At 37.5% G+C, this 26,848-nt stretch overlaps 2 protein-coding genes across 3 annotated transcripts; both read right to left on the reverse strand.

Annotated features, from left to right (window-relative positions):
• Positions 1 to 2,890: 2,890 nt before the first annotated feature.
• LOC139961587 (neuronal acetylcholine receptor subunit non-alpha-3-like) lies at positions 2,891 to 11,044 on the reverse strand. Its single transcript, XM_071960895.1, has 7 exons — positions 10,666 to 11,044; positions 10,084 to 10,223; positions 9,379 to 9,423; positions 8,739 to 8,863; positions 7,791 to 7,977; positions 6,474 to 6,849; positions 2,891 to 5,724 (listed from the first exon to the last, which is right to left on the reverse strand). Exons 1-7 carry the CDS (start codon positions 10,739 to 10,741, stop codon positions 5,534 to 5,536), a joined length of 1,140 nt encoding a protein of 379 aa, XP_071816996.1. The 5' UTR covers positions 10,742 to 11,044; the 3' UTR covers positions 2,891 to 5,533.
• A 7,885-nt stretch (positions 11,045 to 18,929) lies between these two features.
• Positions 18,930 to 24,873, reverse strand: LOC139961588 (neuronal acetylcholine receptor subunit beta-3-like). Of its 2 annotated transcripts, none has more exons than XM_071960896.1 (7): positions 24,507 to 24,873; positions 23,938 to 24,077; positions 22,946 to 22,990; positions 22,294 to 22,418; positions 21,931 to 22,117; positions 20,426 to 20,801; positions 18,930 to 19,614 (listed from the first exon to the last, which is right to left on the reverse strand). In XM_071960896.1, exons 1-7 carry the CDS (start codon positions 24,580 to 24,582, stop codon positions 19,424 to 19,426), a joined length of 1,140 nt encoding a protein of 379 aa, XP_071816997.1. In that variant the 5' UTR covers positions 24,583 to 24,873; the 3' UTR covers positions 18,930 to 19,423. The 2 variants fall into 2 exon arrangements, with proteins under 2 accessions (XP_071816997.1, XP_071816999.1); XM_071960898.1 differs by lacking the exon at positions 24,507 to 24,873 and adding an exon at positions 24,192 to 24,474.
• Positions 24,874 to 26,848: the final 1,975 nt, after the last annotated feature.

The following is a 26,848-nucleotide window of genomic DNA, read 5'->3' on the forward strand; positions in this document are numbered from 1 at the left end:
TAGGTAGAAATTTGAGTTTCCATCTTGTCTTGAATCTGCTTTTGATAAATATATTTTAATATGATTGTTATAATGACTATATCTAAGGACTTTTGAATCGTTTTTCTGTATCCAGTGAAATCGTTTCGCCGAGATATAAAAGGATGAATTTTCCGTACGTTTTCACGGTAGGCCCCTCTGTTTAAGGTCAATGAACGACTATAACATTAGGTCCATTAAGTGCGGATTTTGGTCTCCCATTTGTGACATTTCAGTAAACCAAGCCGAGCAATGTATCTACGGTGTCTCTTAAGGAACATCATTATCAACAACGTCGAAAAGAATTTTTAGTATCTTCGGTGCCATTTTAAAAGTATTTGTTGCTTACCTTATGTACACATTCACCTTAGAGTGTCCTCAACCCCCACCCTCATATAACTATTACATTAGTTCCAATTAGTGCGGAGTTTGGTCTCCCATTTGCGAAGTTGCAGTAAACCAACCCGAGCAACGTATGTACGGTGCTTCATCAAAACCTTCAAAACGCATGACTTGCGTAACCAGGGAATTCTTGATTTTTTACTAGATTTGCTCTCTCTATGGAACGCGGAAAGGGTCAACGTGAGGCACCGTCCACTTAGAAATGGTCGTTCACCCAGAAACCGTTCACTTAGAGATCGCCGCTCAAATGCAAGCAGCAGCCCACTTAGAAATTGCCGTTTAACGCGAGGCGCCGGCCACTCAGAGATGGTCGTTCCCTTAGAGACCGTCCACTCTGCAGAGATCGTTTCTCAAATGCAACTCAACCGCCCATTTTTAAATCGCCGTTGAAGTACAGAAACCGCTCATTCAAAAATGGCCGTTGACTCAGAAATCGCCCACTTACAAATCGCCGGTCGATGCTGAGCCGCGCCTACTTAGAATCAGCGACGTAGCCAGGAATTTGAAAGGGGGGGAGCACTTTTTGCGACTGATATGGATTTTCAAAATTGTAGGCACGACTATCTGAGCGGAGGGCCACCATCGGTTGGCGCGGAGCGTACAAGAAAATTTTTGGTTTTACAAACCCCCCAGATGGCCGGAAACGGCCCTTCCCGAGTGTTCATTCTGGTTCCATGGCCTCTTGCTAACTTGAGACACCTCATTCAATATCACTTTTAAACCCCCAAAAAAACAAACGAGTTAAAATAGTACGTAATTCAATACTACATAATCGTTCGGTATTTAAAATTAGCAAAGTACATGTACAGAGTAGTCTTACTTTTCAACTGCTGATACTTGTAGATACATATATAGATAGGCCAGAAATGTCTTTGATACAACTATAGCCAGTAATTGTCTTTGATACAACTGTAAATGTTTAAGTTAGCCTAATATTAGAGAAGGCGAGAGCTATCCGACGATTGCCATCTGATGCAAATTTCTCAACTGTTTTCTCAATTGAAATATTATCTGCGTAAACGGGTTCTTAACTAGAAGTTAAAAAAACTGACAAGATTGGATTCTAGACTTTTTCAGCGGGTAGAGTGTTGAATGAAACGGCATGCGATAGAAATGACAGCCTAAATTAGGTCACCTAATTTAGCCATATTCTTGCTACGTTCATTTCAATAGTTATTCCTGTCTGGACTCTTAAACTCGTCCAGCAAACTTATGGATTTGAAATATGGGTGTTTTTAAAAAAGATAACTTGGCCAAAAAAAGTCTAGGCCCGGGCCTACAGTGCTACATACTGGCTACGCCCCTGATCACGGATATCATATTATCAGCAGATTTTGTTTCCTGTTTGAATTCTTTTACATGTTCTTTTACATAATATATCAGAAAGACAAACATAGTACTCTTTTACAATTTTTCCAGTAGGATGGTTCTTGTTTATAGTCCAATGTCTGGACTTTAATACATTTGACGAACTTAACTGATGGACAATATAAACTTTCATATTTTGTAATATAGCCAGATATGCAGTGGCCTAAAAACAAATATCGTTATCGTTAGCAGTGTAATAATTATTTAAAGGAAGTGCGTATCACGTACGATTGCTAGCTTAGCTTCATAACATGCTGTTCGTGCACAACTTAGGACGAATCATAGAAAGGATGAAAACGAACGTTGTCGACGTTGTTGTGCATACGGTTCGTGACATTCCATAGAGTGCGGTTAGGTAGGCAATATGTATTTTATTACGCAGTGGCCAACTGTAGGCTTGTAATAGGCTATAGGCTAAATTTAGCTAATTGCATCTGCCAAACTAAGTTAGTAGTTGAATCAGTAGGCGTGAATGTTACTACGATTATAATCGAGTTAACGGAGCTGACGAGTATTCAAGATCAAAAGAGCACTGACAAAATACCATGCTAAAAAAACAACAGTTTAAAAAAAAAATCGACACTGAAAGGGGGGGAGCGGTCGCTCCCCCTGCTCCCCCCCTGGCTACGTCCCTGCTTAGAATTCGTCCTCCCTTGACAATGGCTATATACGTATGCATTAAGTGGGCGTGGACTATTTATCGGCTGTGCTCCCGCCCAGTAACGTACACCGAGCTGTTAGAGTAGAACGCTGTTGTTCCCGCCTCATTCAAGTCGTCTATGCGGCGCCCCTCCCTTTTTCAGGAGAGTAATTTCGTCTCGGTACACCGAAGACCACATGCAATGAAAGTTTCCAGAATCCAAAAGAAATAAGATGGAAGAAATAATCCACACGTTGGGGTCGAAAATACCGAAGAAGTTTCCCGTAACTTCGAAAGGGAACAGGCAACTCATAGACAAACAGGATTAACTAATTTGGAATGTAGTAACATTCGTCGCTATGCCCAGCTTTTTTTTCATTGGTCTAATCAATTTGACCGAGATTTGACCTTCCATGAGCTCAGCATTTGTCAAAATAAAAGAAAGTGATGACTTAACATGTATGCCTTCAGTAACTGAGCATCAAAATTAACATATTCTTGGCAATGGAAAATGTGATGTGTATCATGATGACCATAGATGATCATAACTGTTAACACTGGTAACTACAAATGTTAACATTTAAGTTTTAATATACAATAATGAATAAATAAATTGTAACTATGAAATACTATAGGCATTACACAATAGTAATTCCACTAGCTGTTACAAATTTACAAAACATCGTAAACACTTAATGATCCCTTATTATGAATTAGTAAATTCAGGGTAACCAAGTAACGTTTCATGACAAATGTAATAGTATATCATTTAAACAAATAAATTGTATTAACAAATAAATAATCATTTAAAGAAATTACAATTCGTATGAAATAAAAATTCTTCATGTGTGGTACTTATTAATACGACATTAATTGTTACAAATTAATAATTCATCATAATGAAGTAATAACTCATTTTTAACAAGTAACATTTCATTAAAACATACAAGTATTTCATTACAGCAAAATTATAATTCGTACTAACAAATCAATATTTGTTTGTGGAAAATTACAACTGGTAATCACGAATTATTAATTAAAAATACCAATGGGCTTAATTGTACGTCGTCTCAACATGCACAAACTCCCGAAGATTGAGTACGAACCGATACTGAATGAAATGGATCAAAACAAGCGAGTATGAGGGTCAGGTCTAGTATGAGGGATTGGCCGCAAGCTGAGGAATACCAGCACCGTACTCATACACTCATCATACTAACGTTAGGTTTGTATTGCGAAAGATCCATCTTTTTCCAGAGGCCTAGAGAAGCACACCTCCTTTTATAACAGTTGATTCACTGCAATCAGCAAACCTGCCGTTCTTCTGTTGTTGAAACCGATATTCCCAAATTCCTCGAGTTGTATATCACCGTTTTGATCTATTTTAATTTGTGATTGAAAATTCAATGAACGAGTACGGGTGCCAACGTTCGACGCACCTCGACTCTGTGATTGAAAAGTTCACGCCCCGCCCACGATATAAATATGCAAGTTTGGCTGTCACTCAAATGGACGATCTCTGAGACGACGATCTCTGAGTGGGCGATCTCTGAATGGACGATTTCTGAATCACGACGATTTCTCAGTCGCGACGGTTTCTAAGTCAACGGCCATTTCTGAATGGACGGTTCACGAAAAGTATGGTGTGTTTGCGCGGCAATCTCTGATTAGACGGTCTGTGTATCAACGGCCATCTCTAAGTGGACGGCGCCTCACATTAAACGGCGATTTCAAAATGGACGGCTGCTGTATTTGTTCGGCGATCTCTAAGTGGACGGTTTCTGAGCGAACGACCATTTCTGAGTGGACGGCGCCAAATGTTGACCCTTTCCGCGTTCCATACACGTTTCACATGCATTGTGCATTGTGTGGCGAAACAGAGCAGGAAAAACTGCGGCTACGCTTCCACGAACGTCATACTATTTCTACGGTCCCCAGAAGTACCTTTCATCCATGCTGTTGTATTATGTAGGTAGAAATTCTATGTTATTATGCGGTTTAGCTCACAGTTCAGAATTTTAGGTTAGTAATTGTTATCGAGAGAGGATTCAAATTATGTCTGTCTACAGTGTTCTCTCTTCGCTCTTTTCCCTAATGAAAAAATGAAGAGAGTTGATGGGTGTGTGCACATATTGTATAGGAACATTTGTGAAAAAAGATATTCTGATGGTTCTATATATTCACTAAGGAACGACGCTCCTTCTCTCTCAATCGATTTATCCAAATGGATCATAATGGAGGTTGTGCTACAGACAAATAAAGGCTATATTAAGTAATCTTGTGGTAATGCTCTTTGAGGGGTGATTATGGGTCATGTTTATTTCTTTGTGTCCATTGTCGTATTCATTTAAATGGTACAGAAAAATGAAGAATAGGTTGGTAGTATAATGTGTGAATGAATACATCTGTAATTTGTTAAACCTTCCTATCATCAACGGGTGTTACTCGTTTCAAACAATAACCATGTTGTGATTTCGATGGGGATGAGGGTGTGGTTGGGGTGTGGGTGGTGTGGGGGTGGGGCGGGATGGGATGGGGCCACAGGGCCGAACGCACACTTGTATATAATGACTGGAAAAAATACTCACTTCTTGTTCGAAGTCCAGACTGGTTCAAAATTTGATGTCAACCCAAACATTGTTTTTTTTTTCGAGTGAAAACAGACGAAAAAATTAGTGTGATCGTTCCCAACAAAAATAAAACTGTTAACTTTACTGAATGACTGCATAGGTTACGATTTCATCGAATACACAAAGGAAAGTGTCTCTTAATTTAAGAGGGCGTTTAAAGGAATAATCATTGACGTCGCCAATAATAGGTGAGCATGCGGGTGAAAGGGACTTGATCACTCAAACGTTTTCGTGCCTCTCACGTGCTTCCACCGTGGTAATTGTAGTAGGAATAAATTGGAAAATACACTCTTCCTATACATTCAGAGCAATTAAGAATTAACAATGGCTACTTACAGTTACTAACTTACTACATTCATATTCCGGTGCATCCCGTGTAATTTTCATTTTTTATTTATTACGCGTTTTTACTTTCTTTCTTTTTCTTTTTGCCTTGAACATGAACCGGTTAACGGAACACGGGGATAACCTACTATTATTTAGAAAACACAACAGCAAAGATAATGCCATAAATGATTGATGAAACTATTTTCACGCCAACTATGAATTGTTTCATTTTCCTCAGCCATGGCATCCTGGGTCTTTCCATGCGCAAGTTGCGAGCGTTGATCAGTCCGTATAAAGTAACCATCACGCCCTCGATAATGAGCCAGATGATATAACTACCTATATATGGAAGATAAAATACATGAAACTGCACAATAATGCAAAATAGATCGGCGAGTACGGTCGCACAGAAAGAACACTATATAGAACTTGTACAGTCGCTCATATCGTTATCTCGAAAATTGCGAAATATATACAAAGATAAAATAACGTTAATGATACAAAAGTGAAACTTCCAGAATACAACATAAATACAACTCCGTATTTGAGATAATTTTTTCCTAGTGTCCCATTTTTGCTTCCGTAACTAATATAACTAGCTAGGTATAACGAATATATCTCCCCCTCCCCCTCTCCCCACCCCAAGCCGATTGGGTCTTTACCACCTCACCACGCTCAGAAGTCGTCTCTAATCGTCATGATCATTCAAATAATATCGATTCTATCGCTTGAATCTTATTAATATAATGTGATTATATAAGTTAGAATCATGTAGAAACTCTTCACACCTAACATGATGAGATACAACCATTCACTTCAGTTACGTTCGGTGAATACTGACGCTAGTAAAGGTATTTGAATGAATATTCATAGTGCAGTATATTTTATGCAGCCAGTTGGAACAATTAATTATCAGTGCTAATAATACCACTGTATCTCACCTGAATGATTTTATACTGAGTAAACAAAACAAAAAACGTGCAAAACAGTACCGTGAAATGTAGACGGATATATATAATATATATATATATATATATATATATATATATATATATATATATATATATATATATATATATATTACGTACCTATTATAGGTTGTCCAGTGGAAGGCAGCTTGGTGAAAACGAACGTCAAGGACACAAACAAAGTTAAGACGCAAGTTAGTCCAAACTCAGGCGTATGTGTCTCTTCCTTACCAGATAAACAGAGTACGACGGTAGTCATTCCTGACATAATTAAACATGGGAGAATTATGGCCAGAAAATGGGAAAACCTTTCACCTCTTCTGAGGTCCAAAACGTAGTGTACGTAAGATTGTGTTTGGTTTTCACAGCTTTCACATTCATAAGCAGCCACGTTAACATCAACTGTTGTAATATCGAGTTCCCATAGACCATGTTTGATATCATAGTGTTTGTAAGCCTTACCGTCAATCAGGTCTGTGACAGCATAAAACTCTTGCTGTTGAGATGAAGATATATGAGAAAACAAAATAAGTCCTCACTATCAACTGACCACCAAACGCAATATAGAATACAGAAAACGTCTTAAAATATACGAGGTGTAAAATTTGTCAGAGATTCACAGAAAGACTGTTATAGTACAGTGATTTTTCATTTTCATAATTTATTCAGTCAATGTATACACATTTTACACATCGAAAATCATTAAATTCCCCCTGCTCCGTAATAAATATGAGTAAGAAATTTATAATAACAAAATATGTAAAGATATGCAAAAAAATGTAAGACATCTAACAAGTGATTATAAAATGTCAATATAAGAATATGTAGGAAAAGGCTGAAAAGTGTAAAACCTAAAAATCTAAAAATAGGACCAATAACAAACTAAACAGAAAATACAGATACCCATAATGACAAATTAAATAATTTCACAGCAGATGGGAGGGGGGGGGGGGGGCGGGTGGACTACCGTATCCGTTAGACGCTTATTTCCCCCTGAAAGTGCGGAGACGGCGATTTGAAGGTGAACAAAATTAAATAAACCATTACCAGGGTGATTCGACTCATTATTTTGGCAAATCCATTTACAAACCCGCATAATGTGTATCTGTGTATACTTGTTTCGTATTTCTAACTGAGGACTTGAAGAAAAGAATAACAAGTCCCCGAACTTCATTTCAAAAGAATCACCGCGTCATCAGAACAATTATATTTAATGGGTATGGTTAAGGTTAGGGTACGTGGATATGAACCATAGCCTAAATTGAAGTATTTCAATTTCTATGATAATGAACAATGGAAAAACAACGGGTTCCTCGGACTGAATGTTAAACACACCTGCATGTGTGTGTATGCGCGTGTTCGTGTGTGTGTATGTATGTCATTTTGTTTTAAACTTTAGAATATATGTTATCATACCTCGATCATAGAAATATTTACCTGTGCTGTCTGGTAGAGCCATGTAGTAAATGTCAAATGGCAAGTTTGGTTATCGAACGGATAGTTACGAACGGAAACACTGCAGAAGGACTGCATGTTTGCTAAAGTGTACCAGTAAATCTTTCCCGTATGTTTCACTACGACGGTGGTTGTTTCCGGTATGAAACTTGCAAAGTCTGTACTCACGCTGTGTGAAAGACAATATGTAAAACATTGCATGTTACATGATGCAATATATACCGCACGCATTTGTTACATCGCACGTGTATAGGCTATATGTGCGGCGATGCCCCAGTCCACATATCACTTTACTTCGGCTAAGCTCATATTAAGTGATTTTGTTTTGTAGTTTAATTCTTTTCTCTATCTTGTATTCTATATTTCTTCTTTCGTCTTAAAGTTATATATATAACAATACCAAATATACATTTTTGTGTAATTGCATAATATGTCACTGTTACCCTCTAGTCTATAAGACCTCTAAGAGAATATAAAAGTGAAATTGAAAAGCACAATGAAGGGACATGCTCATTGGAACGGATAAAAAACATCGGACTGAATTAACGTCGATAATTTCATGACATGTTGATATGAAAGTTCGAAATTTCGGTTTCAAAAGCCATCATTTCGAGAATGTCGTCAATGTTTTATTTCGTTTTATTTCTCGATTGAATGCTATTAATTTTCACTAAAAAGAACAAGTAGAAAATAATAAGATTAGAAAAAATGCTAGTAAAAATGTTGAAAAATTGGGGAACATTACGAAATTTCTCATAAAAAAATGTCGAACAGAACGTACAACTTTGACATAAAATGGTCAGAATATTGGAGTTTTAAATAAAATTGAAAAAAAAAGTCAAAGTTAATAAAATGGTTGAGATTTCGAGAAGAAAAAACAACAACAACAACAACACATTTTTGATGTCTAATCGAACGTTAATATCTGACCTTTCGTTCAGTACCAGTTCTGGCCTCCAAATGAGCTCTTCAACCCGCGATGTCAAAGAAAGTCTCGTCTCCAGGATACCATCATACTCATCTGGTTGCCATGACAGTCGATAATCCTCCCAAGTCTTGTGCAGTGCAGAAAGAAAATAAGTGATGCAGCTCCATTCATTATGTTTTAGTGGACCAAATTGCGGGAGGGGGAAGGAAGGGGATTCCACTGCCTTGGGCTGCATCGTGGGTTGACGAAATTTAGTTATGTAAGTATAGTTGTCAGTGGTTGCATTTAGTTCCAAAAGACATCTGGTTATATTGGTTCAAATTGTGGTGGTGGTGGGGGGGGGGGGGGTGTCCACTGGGCTGACAAAATTTAGCAATGTAAAGAATGTTGAATTTAGATCCGTAATCAGTTATATGAACTTCAACGTTATATACATTGTATCGACAACATGCCAGGCACTACAAATTAATGATGTTTTAGGGAAACACGATATGTATAAACTTGAACGTATAGCTTTATGGAATACCATGGTTAAGACCTCTTATATATAGCTATATGAGTGAGAATTGGTGAAAGGATAGGTGATCCACATGCACTTACGGTGTTGGTGTTATATTATATAGTAGATTATTGTTTACTCACCAGCACCATCATCCCACGCAGGTGGAGATGTTGGTCATGTTCAGCCTTAAATTAACAGAAAAAAACGTACCGTAAATATATAAACAATGACGTACAGGGCCTATGTAATTAAATTAGAGATATACATTGCAGTTCTTTTCATGATCACCTTCTTGCACTGTGTACCACATGTTAACACACATCAACAAATGCTTCGATTATAGACACTCTGCATTGGAGTATAGGATATTGGAGGTCTGTGTATAGTGTGAGTAAATAAGAACGTCTGTCCAGACTGGGTGCAGAAATGCGGCACATATCTGCGCTATATATTACACCAGGTTCTGATTCACATGGAAAAAACGTTCATTCAGGGGATTTTTGCGTTCCAAAATATATTGGCACAATACTGCGTTAACATGTACCTAATTAATAGATTTTTTTATATAATTAATAGTCTATAAGTAGGCCTCAGAATGCACCTTTTGAGGTATATTATTTTACTTTCTCCAGGGGGGGGGGGGTTGTGAGCTTCGAAAGGGATGGGGTGCAACCCCAGCATTCGCGCCTGATTATATATTAAGCTCATTTTCTTTCCTTGCATTTGTTTACTCAACAGTTTTGAAGCCACATGCGCATTTACATGAAAGTAGTAACTTAATACTAAAATCGTTTTTTACAGGATGGACATATAGCTTCGAGAAAACAAAATGTAAAAGTACTTACGAGAACAGAAATAGTTGGCGTAAATCTGAACCCAACTTTAACTGTATCTGTGGTATCCTTGACTGGTCGCAGAGAAGCCGTGTAGTTTATCATCAGGGTGGCCTGTAGATCACGGTGGACTTCATTATCGCCGCATTCAACTTTAAAACACAAAACAAAACAAATAGAAATCATGCATTTCTGATTAATTTTGAGATCCCGGAGTATAAGTATATGAGTATAAAATAAACGAGTAGGCCATAATGATGATTCACAGTTGATTTTGCTGAGAACGAGTAATTCAAAGGCATGCCGAATACGAGTACAGTGAGTATACACTAGAAAATGTACTCAATTACGACCGGGGTACGAATATAGTCAAGAATCGAATACTATATAAAGATACAAGTCTGCTTGGAACTGCAATATTTGCCTTTCCTGAATTCACAACGAATCATACAGGTTTTTAACGTTCACACCACTATGTCGCTGACTCGATCGGACAAAATCAGTATAATCTTAAGTGCACGTGATGGACTTTTGATTTTAATTTTAAGTTATCTACTAATTCCCAATTATAACGTAGTACGTGGTGGTCCTTACTCCAACGGGGAAGAACAGTTAAAATCAGAAGAAGGCCATGCAGGGTACGCTTCCTGAAAGAGCGATAAAACATCATTGTTGCCGTGATGACTATAGTACAATGTCAACGGTCGAAATAGATTGGGTCCACACTCTGAACCGTGAGACTAATCACAAACTATTAGAAATGAACAATCCTAACCCGTCTTTAATATCAAACTCTCTTTACAAGACAGAAACCGAGACAACGATTGATATTATATTTAATTATTGCGTATACTACTTGAAGGATCATGTAAACTATCGACGTTTGCTAGGTGTTATACGACAGGCTTGTTAAACATGCAAGCTAAACGTAATATATCACTTCAGATTGGCGGGACTTGTGTCAAAGTCATTAACCTGTTTTTTTTCTACATACTTCACCGAACTGTAATATACACATTTGCCAACAACAGAAACCAATAGAAACTTCATGCTTTATAGCTCAATAATTATAAATCGACAATTTTAACCACTGGCCATCAGCTTTATCATTATTTTATGAGCCATTACAAATAAACAGATATATGCACAACAATGACCAGAAAGGGAAAGAAGAATTCAACCCGTGGGACACACAGATAGTGGCGAGCTAAAAACGAACAAAATGATGATACAGATGTGATGGTGCCCCAGTGCCCTGCTGCAGTATATAATAACTTTTAGTAGAAAATATACATTATAAATAATGAATGGGCAAACGATAATATATGAAGTTGAATAAAGTTTCTTTTATACGTATCATGGTTCTTGCACCAATGCTTAATACATCGACCTACCCATCCTCTTAGTTCCACGGATTACCGCTTCTGAGATTATCACAGTCATAATCTTCGCAATTGTTCCCAACCGTGAAACATGCATAGCTTTATATCTTCTTAGACTCATGTACTACGGATTAATATATAATTAGTATCCATGAGTGTCGGATTATCCAACAGGCAGGTGGGGCATATGAGCCATGTAATGCTGTCGTATGGTACTTTCATTGTGCTTGTTAGCTCACATCCAGAATAACTAGTAAGTTATTATGACCGAAAGGATTGAAATGATTGTCAACAGTGTTAACAATGTTAATGTTATATATATCGTCACCGTTCTGGCGTAGTGACGAATGTTCAAAATGAGAGTTTTGAGAAAACGCGCTTTAAAGATTTTCACATTTTGACTTTAGTATATATAGCGTAATGAAAAAAGGATCTTTTGTACTGAAAGTTGTCAATATTTTAAATATAGCAAATAGAACTTTGAGTTCTCATATTTGTTGCTGATTGAAAAATTTCTTACAAAGTAGTAATTTTAGTGTAAACATATTCGTCGTTATGTCATGTCATTTTCAGTTAATTTTAGACATTCGTCACTATGCTAGAACTAAATTTTGAAGTTTCGTCCTGTCACAGACTAGTATTCGTCACTTTTGTGTAGTAGCCATAGGGTACACCGTGAATGTTCACTGTCACATGGGAGAGGAGGGGGGGGGGGGTAGGTGGAATCACCTTACGTAAGAAGAAAATAATCGAAGGGGTGGTACATTGGTCTTATTGATTTTGAAAAGAACGTCCATAGTTTACTATAATGTACAAAATAGACAAGGAATTTGCATGGGTTATACGCAGGTATCAACATACGTGTTTTAGTATGTTTTTTTGAGTGATATGGATGGAGTCGGATATGACGAGGGGAGGTGGTATAGAGGGCAAGGAGAGCCGGCTGTTGAAAGGGGTAATAAATTGGTCTGATTAATTTTAAAAAGAACGCCCATGTTTTGTTGCAATGTATTAAATAGACAAGGAATTTATATGGGTTATTGGCGGATGTAAGTGTTTTAGTATGTTTTTCTTGGTTGACATGGATGGTGTCGGATAGAGGGATGTTGAGGTAGGAGGGCAAGGAGAACCGGCTGCTCAAAGGGTGATATATTGGTCCTATTTATTTTAAAAGAACCCCACCATTTTCTACAATGTATGAAATAGACAACAAAGATCGTTTCGTATGATGTAAGAGAAGCGGTGAGTGTGGGTTCAGGAAGTGTGGGACAGGGGGGCACGGGGTGGTGGTCAATGACAATGTAACCATGGGGACCTGATAATTCGTTCTATATGAGATTTGAAAAAATATATATAAGTTAATATCATTACTGCCTGCTCTCGCTGATAACTGTTAAGTTGTTAACCCTAAGTTACGCGGATCGGAAGGTGCCGATAATACAATACCTTATTTAACAAAGAGTATCTCCTAATTCATTACTTTGTAACTTTTACTATATTCTATTTGGAAAAATATGATTGAAGTTGGGAGACTCAGTAATGATCATTTAAATAGAACAAAGATAGTTGCGTACTGTGAGTCATGCGGACGTTTCCTACATTAGGACGGAAGGGTATCGGGGAGTGTGTTTTTGAGTATGGAGTTAAATGACAGTGAAACTAAGAAATTTATTTAAAAAAAATATAAAAAATTAGGTCATGAAGTAATTACTACCTGCTCTTGCTGATCTATTATTAGAATAAGTGTCGCTTATTGAAAGATATAGCTTTAACCAACGGGGTGGGTGGGGGAGGGGGGGTTAGGACATTCCAAGGTGAATGTGTTTGTAAGGTAAGCAGATGAAATACTTTTAAAATGACACCAAAGATTCTAAAAATTCTTTTCGGCTTTGTTAATAATGATGTACTTTAAGAGATACCGTAGATACGTTGCTCAGGTTGGTTTACTGCAATGTCGCAAATGGGAGACCAAATTCCGCACTTAATGGACCTAATGTTATAGTCGTTCATTGACCTTGAACAGAGGGGCCTACCGTGAAAATGTATGGAAAATTCATCCTTTTATATCTCGGCGAGACGATTTCACTGGATACAGAACCACTCAAAAGTCCTTAGATATAGTCATTATAACAATCATATTAAAATATATTTATGAAAAGCAGATTCGAGACAAGATAAACTCAAATTTGAACCTAAAAACGATGTCATTACGGATGCCGTTTAGTGACATTTACATAATGTGTGTATAGTAGGTACTGTAGCACTTTCGTGGCTCCCAAGCATTATATTAATGAGGGACATAGATCATCGCGTTTTTACGAGGATATTTCCTGCATTAGGATGTAAGAGAAGCGGTGAGTGTGGGTTTAGGAAGGGTGGGGCGGAGGGGGGGGGCACGGGTGGTGGTAAATGACAATGTAACCATGAGGACCTGATAATTCGTTCTATATGAGATTTGAAAAAAATATATATAAGTTAATATCATTATACTGCCTGCTCTCGCTGATAACTGTTAACCCTAAGTTACGCTTATCGGAAGGTGCCGATAATACAATGCCTTATTTAACAAAGAGAATCCCCTAATTGATTACCTAAAACTTTGTTACTTTTACTATATTCTATTTGGCAAAATATACTTTAAGTTGGGAGACTCAGTAAGGTTCAATTAAATAGAACAAAGATCATTGCGTACTGCGAGTCACGAGGAAGTTTCCTTCATTAGGGTGGTAGGGTATCGGGGAGTGTGGTGTTGAGTATGGAGTTAAATGACAGTGTAACTAAGAAATTTAACAACAACAAAATTCTTTAGTCATAAAGTAATTACTACCTGCTCTCGCTGATTTATTATTAGTATAAGTGTCGCTAATCAGAAGATATGCTTCTAACAAACGGGGTGGATGGGGGAGGGGTGCACGGGGTTTATATTATAATATTTATAATACTTTGGAGCCCGAATGCTCAAATGTTATACTTACCTAGAGCGTCCTAGTCCACCAAGCCTATATGCCTACGTATTTTTTACAGCGATAATTGTAAACATATTTCTAATAGTGATAATTGTTATCACACCCCTACCTTTAAAATGGATGAGATATCGCACTTTGTTGACCATTTGTGCACACATAATAAGCCTACCATCTCATACCCTTTAATGGGAATTTCTGGTGGCTAAATTTGATTGCCGAACAAAATTGCTGATTTGTCTTTAAATCTTACTATGAAAAACACATCATCGTAGCATTTTTGGTATTGCGAAGATTTTTTTAAATCTATTTTGTAAATGAATCTGGCAACAGCAAAATGGATGATATCATTAGGGTACTTCATCTGAAAATGTCTTTTTTATTAATATTAATTTGTCAATCATTATAACGGCAGAACAATCATCAATATGGGGTACAATTAGAGCGTTGTACAGATTATTACGTGTATGCTGGTCAACACACCAACTAAGTCTTTTTATAATACCCAGTTTCTGTGATATTTTTGCAGTAATTTTGTCAATATGAATTTCCTATTTAAGGTATTTGAATACATACACATTTTCAAGAATATCATTATCAAGCTTTACATTGAGGGGATTAATTTTTTTATAATTTGAAAGATCCAAATGTCATAACCTTGGTTTTAGAAGCATTAAGTGTCAGCTTATTAGTGTTCATCCAATCAGAAACAGCTTCCAGGTCCAAATTTATGACACTTTTAATATCTAATTCGTTTTTTGAACTATATATGATGGCAGTATCATGGTCATAAAGAAAAATCTTACAATTCGAAACTACAGTAGGAAGGTCATTAATATAACTGATAAATAAAAGTGGACCCAATATGGATCCCTGGGGTACACCAATTGTAACTGGTCTTGCATCAAATTAACCCCATCAATAATAGTAGTTTGTTCTCTATTTGATCCTTAATCTAATGCATGGGAGCCACGAAATTGCTACAGTACCTACTAAACACAAATTATGTAAATGTCACTAGACAGCATCCGTAGTGACATCGTTTTTAGGTACAAATTTGAGTTTCCATCATATCTTTAATCTGTTTTTCATACATATCTTTTAATATGATTGTTATCATGACTATATCTAAGGACTTTTGAGTCGTATTTCTGTATCCAGTGAAATCGTCTCGCCGAGATATAAAAGGACGAATTTTCCGTACATTTTCACGGTAGGCCCCTCTGTTCAAGGTCAATGAACGACTATAACATTAGGTCCATTAAGTGCGGATTTTGGTCTCCCATTTGCGAAGTTGCAGTAAACCAAGCCGAGCAACGTATGTACGGTGCCCCATCAAAACATTCAAAACGCATGACTTGCGTAACCAGGGAATTCTTGATTTTTGACTAGATTTGCATTCGTCAAGCTATATGCACGTTCATTTCATTTTAACGCGCCATGACCACAGTACAAGCTTTTGGTTCTTAAATCGTATTGAAAACGGAGTAACGCCACAGGTCAACTTATCTGTCGTCGAAACACCTTGAAACTTACACCAGCCCCGTTACACTACCGTACCACTGACCTCTATGGAACGCGGAAAGGGTCAACGTGAGGCACAGTCCACTTAAAAATGGTCGTTCACACATAAACCGTTCACTTAGAGATCGCCGCTCAAATACAAGCAGCAGCCCACTAAGAAATTGCCGTTTAACGGGAGGCGCCGTCCACTCAGAGATGGTCGTTCCCCTAGAGACCGTCCACTCTGCAGAGATCGTTGCTCAAATGCAACAACCGCCCATTTTGAAATCGCCGTTGAAGTACAGAAAGCGCTCATTCAAAAATGGCCGTTGACTCAGAAATCGCCCACTTACAAATCGCCGGTCGATGCTGAGCCGCGCCTACTTTTAATTCGTCCTCCCTTGACAATGGCTGTATACGTATGCATTAAGTGGGCGCGGACTATTTACCGGCTGTGCTCCCGCCCAGTAACTTACACCGAGCTGTTACAGTAGAACGCTGTTGTTCCCGCCTCATTCAAGTCGGCCCTGCGGCGCCCCTCCCTTTTTCAGGGTACACCGTAGACCACATGCAATGAAAGTTTCAAGAATCCAAAAGAAATAAGATGGAAGAAATAATCCACACGTTGGGGTCGAAAATACCGAAGAAGTTTCCCGTAACTTCGAAAGGGAACAGGCAACTCATAGACAAACAGGATTAACTAATTTGGAATGTAGTAACATTCGTCGCTATGCCCAGCTTTTTTTCATTGGTCTAATCAATTTGACCGAGATTTGACCTTCCATGAGCTCAGCATTTGTCAAAATAAAAGAAAGTGATGACTTAACATGTATGCCTTCAGTAACTGAGCATCAAAATTAACATATTCTTGGCAATGGAAAATGTGATGTGTATCATGATGACCATAGATGATCATAACTGTTAACACTGGTAACTACAAATGTTAACATTTAAGTTTTAATTTTCAATAATGAATAAATAAATTGTAACTATGAAATACTATAGGCATTACACAATAGTAATTCCACTAGCTGTTACAAATTTACAAAACATTGTAAACACTTAATGATCCCTTATTATGAATTAGTAAATTCAGTGTAACCAAGTAACGTTTCATGACAAATGTAATAGTATATCATTAAAACAAATAAATTGTATTAACAAATAAATAATCATTTAAAGAAATTACAATTCGTATGAAATAAAAATTTGTATATAATTGCATGTTAAAAATTCTTCATGTGTGGTACTTATTAATACGACATTAATTGTTACAAATTAATAATTCATCATAATGAAGTAATAACTCATTTTTAACAAGTAACATTTCATTAAAACATACAAGTATTTCATTACAGCAAAATTATAATTCGTACTAACAAATCAATATTTGTTTGTGGAAAATTACAACTGGTAATCACGAATTATTAATTAAAAATACCAATGGGCTTAATTGTACGTCGTCTCAACATGCACAAACTCCCGAAGATTGAGTACGAACCGATACTGAATGAAATGCATCAAAACAAACGAATATGAGGGTCAAGTCTAGTATTACAGATTGGCCGCAAGCTGAGGAATACCAGCACCGTACTTATACACTCATCATACTAACGTTAGGTTTGTATTGCGAAAGATCCATCTTTTTTCCATAGGCCTAAAGAAGCACGCCTCCTTTTATAACAGTTGATTCACTGCAATCAAGCAAATCTGCCGTTCTTCTGTTGTTGACACCGATTTTCACAAATTCCTCGAGTTGTATATCATCGTTTTGATCTATTTTAATTTGTGATTGAAAATTCAATGAACGAATATACGAGTGCGAACGGTCGACGCACCTCGACTCTTTGATTGAAAAGTTCACGCCTCGCCCACGATATAAATATGCAAGTTTGGCTGTCACTCAAATGGACGATCTCTGAGACGACGATCTCTGAGTGAACAATCTCTGAATGGACGATTTCTGAATCACGACGATTTCTCAGTCGCGACGGTTTATAAGTTAACGGCCATTTCTGAATGGACGGTTCACGAAAAGTATGGTGTGTTTGCGCGGCAATCTCTGATTAGACGGTCTGTGTATCAACGGCCATCTCTAAGTGGACGGCGCCTCACATTAAACGGCGATTTCAAAATGGACGGCTGCTGTATTTGAGCGGCGATCTCTAAGTGGACGGTTTCTGAGCGAACGACCATTTCTGAGTGGACGGCGCCAAATGTTGACCCTTTCCGCGTTCCATACACGTTTCACATGGATTGTGCATTGTGTGGCGAAACAGAGCAGGGAAAACTGCGGCTACGCTTCCACGAACGTCATACTATTTCTACGGTCCCCAGAAGTACCTTTCATCCATGCTGTTGTATTATGTAGGTAGAAATTCTATGTTATTATGCGGTTTAGCTCACAGTTCAGAATTTTAGGTTAGTAATTGTTATCGAGAGAGGATTCAAATTATGTCTGTCTACAGTGTTCTCTCTTCGCTCTTTTCCCTAATGAAAAAATGAAGAGAGTTGATGGGTGTGTGCACATATTGTATAGGAACATTTGTGAAAAAAGATATTCTGATGGTTCTATATATTCACTAAGGAACGACGCTCCTTCTCTCTCAATCGATTTATCCAAATGGATCATAATGGAGGTTGTGCTACAGACAAATAAAGGCTATATTAAGTAATCTTGTGGTAATGCTCTTTGAGGGGTGATTATGGGTCATGTTTATTTCTTTGTGTCCATTGTCGTATTCATTTAAATGGTACAGAAAAATGAAGAATAGGTTGGTAGTATAATGTGTGAATGAATACATCTGTAATTTGTTAAACCTTCCTATCATCAACGGGTGTTACTCGTTTCAAACAATAACCATGTTGTGATTTCGATGGGGATGAGGGTGTGGTTGGGGTGTGGGTGGTGTGGGGGTGGGGCGGGATGGGATGGGGCCACAGGGCCGAACGCACACTTGTATATAATGACTGGAAAAAATACTCACTTCTTGTTCGAAGTCCAGACTGGTTCAAAATTTGATGTCAACCCAAACATTGTTTTTTTTTTCGAGTGAAAACAGACGAAAAAATTAGTGTGATCGTTCCCAACAAAAATAAAACTGTTAACTTTACTGAATGACTGCATAGGTTACGATTTCATCGAATACACAAAGGAAAGTGTCTCTTAATTTAAGAGGGCGTTTAAAGGAATAATCATTGACGTCGCCAATAATAGGTGAGCATGCGGGTGAAAGGGACTTGATCACTCAAACGTTTTCGTGCCTCTCCCGTGCTTCCACCGTGGTAATTGTAGTAGGAATAAATTGGAAAATACACTCTTCCTATACATTCAGAGCAATTAAGAATTAACAATGGCTACTTACAGTTACTAACTTACTACATTCATATTCCGGTGCATCCCGTGTAATTTTCATTTTTTATTTATTACGCGTTTTTACTTTCTTTCTTTTTCTTTTTGCCTTGAACATGAACCGGTTAACGGAACACGGGGATAACCTACTATTATTTAGAAAACACAACAGCAAAGATAATGCCATAAATGATTGATGAAACTATTTTCACGCCAACTATGAATTGTTTCATTTTCCTCAGCCATGGCATCCTGGGTCTTTCCATGCGCAAGTTGCGAGCGTTGATCAGTCCGTATACAGTAACCATCACGCCCTCGATAATGAGCCAGATGATATAGCTACCTATATATGGAAGATAAAATACATGAGGCGGAACAATAATGCAAAAAAAGATCGGCGAGTACGGTCGCCCAGAAAGAACACTACATAGAAATACAGTCGTTATCTCGAAAATTGCGAAATATACAAAGATGAAATAACGTTAATGATACAAAAGTGAACTTCCAGAATACAACATACATACAACTCTGTATTTGAGATAAAAAAAAATAGTTAAAGTGTCCCATTTTGGCTTCCGTAAAATATTACTAATTAGGTATCGCGAATATATCTCCACCCCCTCCCCTCCCCCTCCCCCTCCCCCTCCCCTCCCCGTCTCCCCCTCCCCCTCCCCTCCCCTCCCCGTCTCCCCCCACCAAACCGATTGGTTCTTTACCACCTCACCACGCTCAGAAGTCGTCTCTAATCGTCATGATCATTCAAATAATATCGATTCTATCATTTGAATCTTAATATGTGATTATATAAGTTAGAATCATGCAGAAACTCTTCACACCTAACATGATGAGATACAACCATTCACTTCAGTCACGTTCTGTGAATACTGACGCTAGTATAGGTATTTGAATGAATATTCATAGTGCAGTACATCATATGCAGCCAGTTGGAACAATTAATTATTAGTGCTAATACCACTGTATCTCACCTGAATGACTTTATGCTGAGTAAACAAAACAAAAAACGTGCAAAACAGTACCGTGAAGTGTAGACGGATTGTTTCAAAAGATGGTATATATATATATATATATATATATATATATATATATATATATATATATATATATATATATATATATATATATATATCACGTACCTATTATAGGTTGTCCAGTGGATGGCAGCTTGGTGAAAACGAACGTCAAGGACACAAACAAAGTTAAGACGCAAGTTAGTCCAAACTCAGGCGTATGTGTCTCTTCCTTGTCAGATAAAAAGATTACGACGGTAGTCATTCCTGACAAAATTAAACATGGGAGAATTATGGCCAGAAAATGGGAAAACCTTTCACCTCTTCTGAGTTCCAAAACGTAGTGTACGTAAGATTGTGTTTGGTTTTCACAGCTATCACAGTCATAAGAGGCCACGTTAGCATCAACTGTTGCAATATCGAGTTTCCATAGACCATGTTTGATATCATATTGTTTGTAAGCCTTACCGTCAATCAGGTCTGTGACAGCATAAAACTCTTGCTGTTGAGATGAAGGTATATGAGAAAACAAAAGAAGTCCTCACTATCCGCTGACCACCAAACGCAAATAGAATACAGAAAACGTCTTAACATATACGAGGTGTAAAATTTATCAGAGATTCACAGAAAGACTGTTTATAGTACAGTGATTTTTCATTTTCATTATTTATTCAGTCAATGTATACACATTTTACAAATCGAAAATCATAACGTTCCTCCTGCTCCGTAAAAAATATGAGTAAGCAATTTATAATAAAAAAATATTTAAAGATATATGCAAACAAATGTAAGAAATCTAAAATGTGATTTGAAAACGTTAATAAAAGAATATGTAGGAAAAGGCTGAAAAGTGTCAAACTTGTGAAAGACTAAAAATAGGACCAATAACAAACTAAACAGAAAATACAGATTCCCATTATGACGAATTAAATAATTTCACAGCAGATGCCGGGGTGGGGGAGAGGGGGACTATCCGTTAGACGCTTATTTCCCCCTGAAAGTGCAGAGACGGCGATTTGAAGATGAACAAAATTAAATAAACCATTACCAGGGTGATTCGAATCACTCATTATTTTGGCCAATCCATTTACAAACAGGCATAATGTGTATCTGTGTATACTTGTTTCGTATTTCTAACTGAGGACTTGAAGAAAAGAATAACAAGTCCCCGAACTTCATTTCAAAAGAATCACCGCGTCCTCAGAAGAATTATATTTTATGGGTATGGTTAAGGTTAGGGTACGTGGATATGAACCATAGCCTAAATTGAAGTATTTCAATTTCTATGATATGAACAATGGAAAAACAACGGGTTCCTCGGACTGAATGTTAAACACACCTGCATGTGTGCGTGTGCGTTTGTTTTTCTATCTGACCGAGGACTTGAACAAAAGAATTTCAGGTCCTCGGTTGTGATTTCTAAAGAATCACCACGTCCTCGGAAATATTCTATTGTATGGGGTATTGTTAACGTTAGGGTACGTGGATTTGAACAATGGAAAATACAATGGGGTCCTCGGTCTGAATGTAATACAAACATGGTTGCGTGTGTTCGTGTGTGTGAATGTACGTCATTTTGTTTTAAACTTTAAGAATATATGTTATCATACTTCGATCATAGAAATATTTACCTGTGTTGTCTGGTAGAGCCACGTTGTAAATGTCAAATGGCAAGTTTGTTTATCGAACGGATAGTTACGAACGGAAACACTGCAGAAAGACTGCATGTTTGCTAAAGTGTACCAGTAAATCTTTCCCGTATGTTTCACTACGACGGCGGTTGTATCCGGTATGAAACTTGCAAAGTCTGTACTCACGCTGTGTGAAAGTTATAAAAAGTCAACAAAAAATTGAAAGTCAAAGTCAAAGTAATTAAAATGGTTGAGATTTCGAGAAGAAAAAAACAACAACAACACATTTTTCGGGATAAGATTGTCCATTTTCTTTAACAATGGTGAAATTGTTTGATGTCCAATTGAGCATTAATATCTGACCTTTCGTTCAGTACCAGTTCTGGCCTCCAAATGAGCTCTTCACCCTGCGATGTCAAAGGAAGTCTCGTCTCCAGGATACCATCATACTCATCTGGTTGCCATGACAGTCGATAATCCTCCCAAGTCTTGTGCAGTGCAGAATTAGAAAGAAAATAAGTGATGCAGCTCCATTCATTATGTTTTAGTGGACCAAATTGCGGGAGGGGGATGGAAGGGAATTCCACTGCAAGTGGCCGCACCGTGCATTAATGGTTGACGAAATTTAGTAATGTAAGTTTAGTAATAAGTGATTGCATTTAGTTCCGAAAGACGTTATCTGGTTATATTGGTTCAAATTTTGGTGGTGGTGGGGGGGGGGGGGGTTGTCCACTGGGCTGACAAAATTTAGCAATGTAAGTAATGTTGAATTTAGATCCGTAATCAGTTATATGAACTTCAACGTTATATACATTGTATCGACAACATGCCAGGCACTACAAATTAATGATGTTGTAGGGAAACACGATATGTATAAACTTGAACGTAGCTTTATTGAATACCCTGTTTAAGACCTCTTATATATAGCTATATATGAGTGAGAATTGTCGAAAGGATACGTGATCCACATGCACTTGTTGGTGTTTTAATATATAGTAGATTATTGTTTACTCACCAGCTTCATCATCCCACGCAGGTGGAGATGTTGTTCATGTTCAGCCTTGAATTAACAGAAAAAACGTACCGTAAATATATAAATAATGACGTACAGGGCCTATTTAATTAAACTGGAGATACATTGCAGTTCTTTTCATTGATCTCTTTCTTGCACTTTGTACACATATTTAAACACATCAACAACTACTTCGCCTAGAAACTCTCAATTGGAGTAAAGGATATTGGAGGTCTGAGTAGTGTGAGTATATAGGAACGTCTGTCCAGACTGTGTGCACCATATATTACACCAGGTTCTAAATCACATGGAAGGTCACCTATAGCTTTGTTTGTTAATCACTTTTGTTGCCGGCGCAGCATTTGATATCACCTAGGGACAGATCCAGGCAGTGACGTAAATTCGGGGATGGGGGTGATTATGGAGGTATCGACCCACCCCTGAGAAAAGCAAGAGTCGACTCGATACCAAGTACGGTCAAAAACCTGAATCGAAATGAACGTGGTATTATAACTATGAGCGTATAAGAGTGATGGAACATGTGGGATGCGCAAAATGGAGGGGGGGGGATGCCCCTAGGCAATGCCCCCTTCCCCTCCCCCTCCAGTGACCCTCTATCGTCTGTCCGAATAAACCGTTCATTCAGGGGATTTTTTGCGTTCCAAAATAAAAAATAAAATATATTGGCACAACACTGGCGTTGTGGCGTTGACAGTTAATTAATAGTCTATAAGTAAGCCTCAAAATGCACCCTTTGAGGTATATTATTTTACTTTCTCCAGGGGGGGGGGGAGGTTGTGGGCTTCGAAAGGGGTAGGTGCAACCCCTGCATTCGCGCCTGATTATGTTAAGCTCATTTTCTTTCCTGGCGTTTGTTTACTAAACAGTTTTGAAGCCACATGCGCATTTACATGAAAGTAGTAACTTAATACTAAAATCGTTTTTTACAGGATGGACATATAGCTTCGAGAAAAACAAAATGTAAAAGTACTTACGAGAACAGAAATAGTTGGCGTAAATCTGAACCCAACTTTAACTGTATCTGTGGTATCCTTGACTGGTCGCAGAGAAACCGTGTAGTTTGTCATTAGGGTGGCCTGTAGATCACGGTGGACTTCATTATCGCCGCATTCAACTTTAACAAAACAAAACAAATAGAAATCATGCATTTCTGATTAATCATCGCGCATGATGCATTGTGACTGATTTGTTGGAAAGATCCAGCAGCGTCCTGGCAATTAGCACTTACAGGTTCGATAACTTTTGAATCACACTTCAGTACGGTACGGTGAGTATACACTGGAAAATGTACTCAATTACGATCGGGGTACGAATATAGTAAGGAATCAAATACTATATAAAGATACAAGTCTGCTTGGAACTGCAATATTTGCCTTTCCTGAATTCACAACGAATCATACAGGTTTTTAACGTTCACACCACTATGTCACTGACTCGATCGGACAAAATCAGTATAATCGTAAGGTCACGTGATGGACTTTTGATTTCAATTTTAAGTTATCTACTAATTCCCAATTATAACGTAGTACGTGGTGGTCCTTACTCCAACGGGGAAGAACAGTTAAAATCAGAAGAAGGCCATGCAGGATACGCTTCCTGAAAGAGCGATGAAACATCATTGTTGCCAGTGGTGACTATAGTACAACGTTAACGGTCGAAATAGATTGGGTCCACACTCTGAACCGTGAGACTAATCAGAAATAGTATAAGAAATAAACAATCCTAACACGTCTTTTATATCGATCTCTGTATTAGACAGAAACCGAAACAGCGATCGATATTATATTTATTTATTGCGTACTACTTGAAGGATCATGACAAATGATTGCTTGGTGTTATACGACAGGCTTGTTAAAAATGCAAAGTAAACGTATACTATCACTTCAGAATGGCGGGACTTATCATGTCATCAACCTGCCTCCCCCCCCCCCCCCATACTTCACCGAACTATTATATACACAGTTGCCAACAACAGAAACCAATAGAAACTTCAGTCTCTGTCTTTTGATTTTACGATGGAAGGTTTGTAAAACGTGCATATCTCATACACAGAGTTTACTTTATAGCTCAATAATTATAAATCGACAATGTTAATCACTGGCCAGGTATCATTATTTTATTAGCCATTACAAATATAGGAAGGAAGGCCCGTGACTACCTTGCTTGGAAAAATCAAGTCGCAAAAAGGACGTTAATATTAACAATTTCGAGGAAGCAATAAACCTTGCTCAAGATCGTGATACGTGGCTGGGGTTAATCACTTGAGCATGTCGGATAGACGAGACTCAACTTACTATACTCCTACAACTATTACAAATAAACAGATATATACGGAACGACAAAGGAATTTGCATTGGTTATACGCATGTAACAACATACGTGTTTTAGTATGTTTTTCTTGAGTGACATGGATGGAGTCGGATATGACGAAGGGAGGTGGTATAGAGGGCAAGGAGAGCCGGCTGTTGTAAGGGGTGGTATATTGGTCTTATTCATTTTAAAAAGAACGCCCACGTTTTGTTGCAATGTATAACATAGACAAGGAATTTGTATGGGTTATGGGCGGTTATAAGTGTTTTAGTATTCTTTTTCTTGGGTGACATGGATGGTGTCGGATAGAGGGATGTTGAGGTAGGGAGGGCAAGGAGAGCCGGCTGCTGAAAGGGTGATATATTGGTCCTATTTATTTTAAAAGAACCCCCACTATTTTCTACACTGTATAAAATAGACAAGGGATATGATGAAATGTGAACACATGCAGCTGCAAAAATAATAGTTCCATTGGCGTAATCTGTTAAGTCGGAACTCTTATGAAGCACACATACTACGGAAAATTGTGTGCAATTCTTCATTTTCAAGTTAGCGTATTACGTGAAATGTCTCTGACAATAGTTTCTTAGTATCCTTCAAACGCTTTGGGAAGCTTTTCTACTCAACTTTAAACGGAATGTGAAATCTTTCTTACGCTTACAGGCACATTCATAATATCCAACCCAACCTCGTGTGAATCCTCAGATTTAAAGAAGGAAACAACTGTGCCATTGTTCAAGTGTTTCCAAGTAGTACTATAGTATGTTGTTCCTTCTTTTTTATTTCCTTCCAGTATACATATAAAATATTTCTTACGCTCACAGGCACATTCATAATATCCAACCCAACCTCGTGTGAATCCTCAGATTTAAAGAAGGAAACAACTGTGCCATTGTTCAAGTGTTTCCAAGTTGTACTATAGTATGTTGTTCCTTCTTTTTATTTCCTTCCAGTATACATATAAAATTTATAGAGAGGAGTCATATAACACCTCAACAAGAAGAATAACTTATATAAAAGGTGATTTTTTTTTAGATATCATATCATATCAAATACATTTACACATACAAAAGTTAATACATAAAACGATATAACAAACAGACTACAACAAACAGTCCAATAATAACTAGTAAGTTAAAAGGGGAAAAATGTTAAGATGATAGGATATGATATAAAATACATCTACACATACAAAAAGTTAATACATAAAACGATATAGCAAAAAGACTACAACAAACATGCTAAGTGCTTGGATGGAATGTATAAAGCAGCACGGTAAATAAATGAGTTTCTGTAAACTTACGTTCGGTATTTTGTGGGGATTTCTTAGATTTCTGCTCGATTTGTGCAAGAGACTTTTTAGTAAAGTATAGAAGGGTGATTCTGATCACTGTTAAATCGTATTAGCCATTCTTGTAAACTCAGTTCTTGCAGCAGCATTTACCTTTTCTAAAAGTATATTGTAATCTAAATTAAATATAGCTGATGTGTATTTAAGAAACTTCATTCTTCTTTCTTTGCTTTTCTTGCAATATAAAATGGTACCAGACAGGCACCGTATAGATCACACACACA

The sequence above is a fragment of the Apostichopus japonicus genome, chromosome 20 (genome assembly GCF_037975245.1).
Source record: "Apostichopus japonicus isolate 1M-3 chromosome 20, ASM3797524v1, whole genome shotgun sequence".
NCBI classification, from domain to species: Eukaryota; Metazoa; Echinodermata; class Holothuroidea; order Aspidochirotida; family Stichopodidae; genus Apostichopus; species Apostichopus japonicus.